The sequence below is a fragment of the Phyllostomus discolor genome, chromosome 12 (genome assembly GCF_004126475.2).
Source record: "Phyllostomus discolor isolate MPI-MPIP mPhyDis1 chromosome 12, mPhyDis1.pri.v3, whole genome shotgun sequence".
Classification (NCBI taxonomy): domain Eukaryota; kingdom Metazoa; phylum Chordata; class Mammalia; order Chiroptera; family Phyllostomidae; genus Phyllostomus; species Phyllostomus discolor.
In genome coordinates, this window is record NC_040914.2 from 15,201,655 (window position 1) to 15,209,782 (window position 8,128).

General features: G+C 45.6%; 1 protein-coding gene across 1 annotated transcript; it reads left to right on the plus strand.

The window, feature by feature from the left end:
* Positions 1-7,074: 7,074 nt before the first annotated feature.
* LOC114511514 (nascent polypeptide-associated complex subunit alpha-like) lies at positions 7,075-7,894 on the plus strand. The gene is given in 1 exon segment (XM_036012435.1): positions 7,075-7,894. A coding segment is annotated over 1 exon segment (648 nt). The 5' UTR covers positions 7,075-7,128; the 3' UTR covers positions 7,777-7,894.
* The last annotated feature ends 234 nt before the right edge of the window (positions 7,895-8,128 follow it).

Sequence of the window (8,128 nt, forward strand, 5' to 3'; positions counted from 1 at the left end):
TGGTTCCATCAGCATCTGTGCTACACGATTTACAGATTTTGACAAATCAGCATTAACCTTCTCCTAGATGAGGCTTTGCCACACAATTTCCTCTGAATGAGTCAGGGGAAGACTGTTTCACTGGCTGACATTTTTACCCAGAATCCACAGAACACCAGTTCTTTTTATCACACACTGAATTTGTATTTAATGTTAAGGCATAAGGCCAGGACTAAAATCACAGTCATCTCATTCAAGGAAACCAATTTAAAAAATTTGTTCAATTTGTGTTGAATTTGCTAACACATTCTGTAAAAATTGATCAACTAACTTAGGAGACTAGGGAGACAAAAGAAAGAGCAGGAAACACTTTCTGGCATGGGACAGCTAGCTCAGTTTACTCCAAAAGAGTAACCACTTCTAACCATTTACAGAGAAGCATCAGAGGAATCATAAATACTGATGACTTGCCAGTTAGCCTCCAGCCAAACCACTTAATAAGCCTTGAGTGACACCTTGAATGATAGCTCCATAGGGTTCTAGGAATTTATTTTGAGAGGTAAAATGAGAAATTCATTGGTAGGCATTGCCCTAGAATCAAAGTGTGTTACAGACACCTGGTTTCTATGAGCTGAGGTCACCACTTTGAAGCACCCCTGGCCATCTGAACCTCTCCTGCAAGTAGGACCTGTGCAGGCTTGCTGCTGCCCACAGGATGTCCCTTTCCAGGACTCAGTCCTGGTCACTGGCTCACCATAAAGGCTCCTCCACATATTGGCTTGACCTTCCATTGGCTTTTGGGACTTTTTGTTCTGCTTCCTCTCATCAGTTCCTTTGTGTCTTCATGGGTTCTAGTCTCTGTGCCACCCCTTTCCATAGTGCTCTTCCCAGAGTTTCCTGCTTGCTCTTTCCCTCACACAGGGCATGGTCTCACACAGACCCACCAGCTTCCTCCTCTGTCCTTACAATGAAGACTCCCCACTCAGCATCTCCCTGGGTGGGCCATCTCCTTTGAGACTCCAAACCCACAGATCCCAAGTGGAATCACCTTTCTCCCAGCCCGATCCTGGAACTCCACTCATGTTGCATCTGCTTTTGACATTTCCCCATGATCCATCTAGTCCCACTTCCAAAAACAACAGAGCCACACTTGACTTCATGTCATTCTTCCTCTCACCCACTTCATTACCTCCCCTGGCCTGTTGGTTTTCCCCCAAACACTCCTGGAATGAGCATTTCCTTCTTTATGCCTCCTCTGCCCTCACTTCAGGCAGCACATCCTCCAAAAAGTATAAAGAATGTCTTATTCATCTTTGTGTCCCAAATGCTGTGCACATAGCAGGTCCTCTGTCAATGTTTTTTATTACTGAACTGGAACATTGAATTTAAAGGTGGGCTTTTCTGAAATGAAAAGTTAGTTTCAATATGTCCTCAGGGTCAAACTCATTAAACCCTACTCTCTCTGCTTCTGCACAACTTTATTCTGTTTCTATGACATAGGTATTAAAAGCCTGAGGGTAGTATTTGTTCTCTGTGGCTAGGAAGACTTTGATTACAATACACCCATATGGTTGTAACTGAATTGTATCTGCCCATTTTACAGAATTGTTGAAAAACAGGGTTCCCCACAATGCCATCTTCCTCGCACATGTAGTGTTTCCTTTTGTGTGTAGTTTCCATTGGTGTGTCCAATGTTTCTTTATTAGCATAGTTGCAACCATAGAAAAAAATTCTACCCACCCGAATATATTTTGTTAAAGTTATATACATAGTTCATGTATTATTCCACTTAGCTAAAAACTTAATACAATTCTCTTATACAAGGTATACCATAATTAACCATAAACTTCTCTTCTTGTAAGCACAATGTTTTCCATTCACATATCCTGCATATTTCCATTCTTACAGTATTTGTTCCTTAAGTGTTTTCAGTGAGTTTGGGACTTGTTGAAAACATTTTAGGTTAATGACCTGCCAAATATAGACTACATGAATATTTTTAAATTCTTCAATTGCACCCCAAGTGGTGGGGAGGACTGGAGGCTTCTCCCTGGCTCATGAGCTGCAATGAGTCTGAGGATCGTGGCACATAGAAGAAAGGTGACTACATTGCTAGTACCCTGGCTCCATCCTCTCTGAGTGTTCCTCTTGAACACCCTGCCACCACCCTTCCAGCTAAGAGCTCTGGGAGTGCTTGGAGGCCAGAAGGTGAGCTGTGGGGAGAGACAGGAGTCATGCACCAGATATGAGGTAGTGGAGCTGCAAAGGGTCCATGGGTACATGATTTTGGATAAATATGTGCACTTTTGTAACTTTAGACCTCCTTATACATTTTTCTGTAATTATAGACCTGTGCCTTTGGACGTAAATGTGTTTCTGTGAATATGAGTGAAAGCATAAGCATGTGTGAGGGTATGAGTGTGTGTGTGCCTTTGCATCTCAGGGTGGGTGTGGATGATTATGACCATGAACCCATGCAGGGTTGAGGAAAGACCACAATACACAGCCCCTCATTCTGGACCCTGGGACTGGACTTATTGGGCAGAGCCCCCTCTGTGCCAAGCTGGTTTCTTACCCACTACAGGCCCCCTAGAAGTCAGCTCAGAAGGAGGGATACCTTGGTAGAGAAACTAACAAGCAGAGATGTAGAGTTCCATCAGCTTTCACTGCCTGAGCCCCTCAGGGAAACAGGAGACTGAGCTGGGGCTGGGGTGGTGCCGGGCCCAGGACCACTCACTCTAGTGTCCTGAGGCAGGCCACTTCTGATATGTTGCAGACTGTCACACATGTGGGCAGCCAAACCCACCTGAAGTAGCTCACAGTCCCTGTGTCTGACCATGGCCTGGGATCCTTTTCTTCAACATTTGGTCACCGTGGTGTCAAAATTGAGGTGCCTGCCAGCCATTAAAGAGGAAGAGAGGAAAAGTACTGAACTCTTCCCCAGGTATATTCTCTGAGGCCAGGTAGCTCTGCAATGAAGGGGTTGTGTGCACCCATTTGTCCAGGTGGAGGAAAGGGGGTTCCCATGTGTACCCCTAGAGCCAGAGAGCAGCTGTGCATACTGGGCACAGTCAGCTAGAAGCAGGGACCTGGGCCAAAAACCCAGCAGGACACTGTCCTTCCCAGAGGGGTGAGTCAGGGACAGAAACCCTCAGACTGAACAGAAGGGCCAGTCCACAGAGCTCCCTAACTGACCTACAGTGGCCAGTTCATTCATTCTTGTATGGGGACTGTATGGTTTTAATCCCCATAGCCCTGGGCACCCAGGAGAGAAGACCACATAATCCCCATCCAGGGGGCAAAATGGGACCTCCCGAGGAGCACCTGCCTCTTGCCCAGACCGAGACAGCAGGCCCCTGAAGCACTGAGTAGGGGCCAGGATCGGGGTGGGAACGTGGAGCCTGGGGATTTGGCTCACTAGCCTCAGACTGACCAAGGCTGCATTTTCCCTCTGCTTCTGGCCTGTGTCCACCTTCCCTGGCACCAAGATCTCAGGGTGGGGCTTTCAGAGGAGATTCATGCTATTAGCAGCTTTCGGTCACGTCACATTTGGAAGTCTATTTCCTCACATTTGGTCTCCAGACCTACGTCCTCAAGGTCCTGGGTCTAATCAACAGAGCCAGGGGTTGAGAGAGTGGCTAGGTGAGAAACCTCCAAGTTCTGTCTCTTGAGTGAAAAGGTATCAGCTTTGTGTTCTAAAGGGTGCAGAGAAGCCACAGCCAGGGCAGTCAGGCCCCCAAGGCCCCTCAAATGTAGTGCAAGTGCCAAGGCTGGCACCCTATGGAAGCAATTGAATATGTTAGGTCTGAAAGGGAAAGTTTCTTTTTATATATATATATTTTTATTATGTTATTACAGTTGTCCCATTTTCCCTTCACTCCCCTCCACCCTGTACACCCTCTCCCACCCATATCCCCCCTTTAGTCATGTCCATGTGTCATACTTATAAGTTCTTTAGCTTCTACATTTCCCATACCACTCTTACCCTCCCCCTATCTATTTTCAACCTACAATCTATGCTACTTATTCTCTATACCTTTTCCCCCTCTCCTCCTCCCTCTCCCCTGTTGCTAACCCTCCATGTGATCTCCATTTCTGTGGTTCTGTTCCTGTTCTAGTTGTTGGCTTAGTTTATTTTGGTTTTGCTTTAGGTGTGATTGTTAATAATTGTGAGTTTGCTGTCCTTTTACTATACATGTTTTTTCTTTATCTTCTTTTCTTAGATAAGTCCCTTTAACATTTCATAAAATAAGGGCTTGGTAATGATGAACTTTAACTTGACCTTATCTGAGAAGCACTTTATCTGCCCTTCCATTCTAAATGAAAGCTTTCCTGAATAGAGTAAACTGGGATATAGGTCCTTGTCTTTCATGACTTGGAATATTTCTTTCCAGCCCCTTCTTGCCTGTAAGGTCTCTTTGGAGAAATCAGCTGACAGTCTGATGGGAACTCCTTTGTAGGTGACTGTCCCCTTATCTCTTGCTGCTTCTAGGATTCTCTCCTTCGTTTTTACCTTGGCTAATGTAATTATGATGTGCCTTGGTGTGTTTCTTCTTGGGTCCAACTTCTTTGGGGCTCTCTGAGCTTCCTGGATTTCCTGGAAGTCTATTTCCTTTGCCAGAATGGGGAAGTTCTCCTTTATTATTTGTTCAAATACGTGCTCAATCTGTTGCTTTTCCTCTTCCCCTTCTGGTATCCATATAATTTGGATGTTGGAATGTTTAAAGATGTCCTGGAGGTTCCTAAGCTTCTCTTCATTTTTTTGAATTCTTATTTCTTCATTCTTTCCTGCTAGGTTTTTCTTTCTTCCTTCTGGTCCACTCTATTGTTTTGAGTCCCAGTTTCCTTCCCATCACTATTGGTTCTCCGTGCATCTTCCTTCATCTCTTTTATGGTAACCTGCATTTTTTCATGTAATTTGTGCCCAAAATCAACCAATTCTGTGAGCTTCCTGATCACCAGTGTTTTGAACTGTGCATCTGATAAGTTGGCTATCTCTTGGTTGCTTAAAAGGATGAGTTCTGGGGCTTTGATTTGTTCTTCTGTTTGAGCCATCTCTCTCTCTCTCTCTCTCTCTATCTTTTTTTTTTTGGTCTGATCACTCCTGTTACAGTGAGGGGTGGAACCTTAGGTGTTCACTGGGGCTGGGAACCCCAGTTGCTAGATTGTGACATTGTATGTGGGGGTGGGGGTGGGAGGGAACAATGGCGGCAGCCCCACTCTCCTGGGATCTCAGTCCCTTCCCTGGGATCCTGGGCTGCGCGCTCTGCCCTGGTCCACAATCGCAGCCTCACTGGGTCCACCAGGTGCCGCTTGTGTACTCAGGGTCTACCCGCTGCAATCTTTCGTGCCCCTGACTGGTTGCCTTAGGCGTCCAGCTCTCCCCGCACTCTTTGTGCTGCAACCCACACTTGTCTCCACCCCTTCTACCAGTCTGGATGAACGGGTTTACTTCAACTTCTTGGCTGTCCAACTTCCATTCTGATAAATTCTCTGTCAGTTCTGGGTGTTATTCTGCCTCTAAATTGTTGTCCTAATCTTGGTTGTGTGTGGAGGTACGGTGCGTCCACCTATGCCTCCATCTTGCCAGAAGTCCTCCGGGAAAGTTTCTAAGGTAGACAAGGAAAGCACCTGCCTCAGGGAACAATGTGGGCAGGCAAGGAGGGTGAGGCCAGATGGGCTGACTGGAGCCTGGCCTGGCACCTCTGGGGTCACAGGGTGCATTAGGATACCTGTAGTTGTGGCCTCAGAAACCTAAGTCAGGGGAGTCTAAAGCCAAGCTTGTGTGGGAAGAACATGGTACTGCCACCCCTAGAAAACCCAGGTACCAGCTTTCCCTCCCCATTCCTGCAGTCTTCCATCCCCCCATTGCTCACAGCAGGGCTTCAACTCTCTCCTGCTGCCACAGCCTCCCCGGCCCTGGCAGCATTTGCTGTGCTGAAGGGACTCCCAGCCACTGTCTCCTGTCTCCCAGGGAGACTGAGGTGCCTTAGTCATGAAGCTTCAAGATCCCTGGTGCCCAATGACAGGAATTCCAGGCCTAGGGGACAGTTTGCAGCACAGCCCAAGGAAGGGGGGTGGCAGTGGGAGGTGACTAAGCAAGAGGACAGTAGTGGCAGGTAAGCTGTCTGCCCAGGTGCCTAGGGCCAGAGAAGGGCCAGAAGGGGGGCTATAGGCAAAGGAAGAGTGAAGAACAGAGAGGGAGGCCAGGCAAAGAGGGTGGAGGGAAGGAAGGGAAGGGGGATTGGCAGGGCACGGGGAGCAGGGGACCTTCGAAGGCTGCAGGTCTTGTGGGCTCCCAAATGTGGAGGGGGCCCACTGGTGAGGATGGGAGGTTGGTGGGGTGAGGCAGGGGAGCAAGAGGGGCCAAGCCTAGGGCCCAAAAAATAGTGTTGGGATAACAAACAGCCACATGCAAAAGAACAAAACTACATCCCTATTTCACAACATACACCCAAAAAATCAACTCAAAATGCATTAAACACTTGCAAACAAGACCAGAGACCATAAACTCCTCTAAGAAAACACAGGCAGTAAGCCTCTCAACATCCATCTTGGGCATAATGTTTTGGATTTCACACCAAAAGCAAAGGCAACAAAAGTACAAATAAACAAGTGGGACTGCATCCAACTGCAAAGCTTTTGCAGAGCAAGGGAAACTAACAACAAAATGAAAACCAGTCTATCAAATGGGAGGAAATATTTGCAAGTTATATATCTGATAAAGGATTAATAATAAAGATATATAAAGAACTCACACAACTCAATTGCAAAAAATAACAATCTGACTAAAATATGGGCAGAGAAACTAAATAGACATTTTTTCAGACAAGACATCCAAATGGCTAACAGATACTCCAAAAGGTGCTCAACATCATTTATCATCAGAGAAATGCAAACCAAAACCACAATGAGATGTTACCTTACACTTGTTGGAAAGGCTATGATAAGGAAGACAAGCCCCTTATCATGGTGTGGTTCCGTGAACTGAGTGCCAGCCTGCAGGCCAGTTCAATTCCCAGTGGGACACATGCCTAGGATGTGGACCAGGCCCACAGTTAGGGTGTGTGAGAGGTAACCACACATTGAAAAAATAAAAATTGATGGTCTCTTTCTGCCGCCATCTTGGTTCCACGTTCCCTTCACAAAATGCCTGGTGAAGCCACAGAAACCGTCCCTGCAACAGAGCAGGAGTTGCCACAGCCCCAGGCTGAGACAGGGTCTGGAACAGAATCTGACAGTGATGAATCAGTACCAGAGCTCGAGGAACAAGATTCCACACAGGCAACCACACAACAAGCCCAGCTGGCAGCGGCAGCTGAAATTGATGAAGAACCAGCCAGTAAAGCAAAACAGAGTTGGAGTGAAAAGAAGGCATGGAAGGCTATGTCCAAACTGGGTCTTTGACAGGTTACGGGAGTTACTAGGGTCACTATCCGGAAATCTAAGAATATCCTCTTTGTCATCACAAAACCAGATGTCTACAAGAGCCCAGCTTCAGATACCTACATAGTGTTTGGGGAAGCCAAGATTGAGGATTTATCTCAGCAAGCACAGCTAGCAGCTGCTGAGAAATTCAAAGTTCAAGGTGAAGCTGTATCAAACATTCAAGAAAACACACAGACTCCAACTGTACAAGAGGAAAGTGAAGAGGAAGAGGTTGATGAAACAGGTGTGGAAGTTAAGGACATAGAATTGGTCATGTCACAAGCAAATGTGTCTAGAGCAAAGGCAGTCCGAGCCCTGAAGAACAACAGTAATGATATTGTAAATGCTATTATGGAATTAACAATATAACCATCTAAAAAGGAAGATTTTTTTTTCTTTGGTGTTTGAAGAGTTACTGCAGCTTGGTTTGAAATTTGTACTGTTTCTATCATTAATAAAGTTATGGCTTCTTGTGGGATGAAAAAAATAAATAAATAAATAAATAAATAAAATAAAATTAAAATTAAAAAAAAAAGGAAGACCAGAGATAACAAGTGCTTTAGACAATGGGGAAAAAATAACCCTTCTGCGCTGTGGGTAGGAATATATATTGTTGCAGCCACTATGGAAAACAGTATAAAGATTTTTCAAAGAAATAGAAAGAAAACTACCAAATTATTGATCAATTTACTTCTAGGTATATACCCAAAGAAAAGGAAAT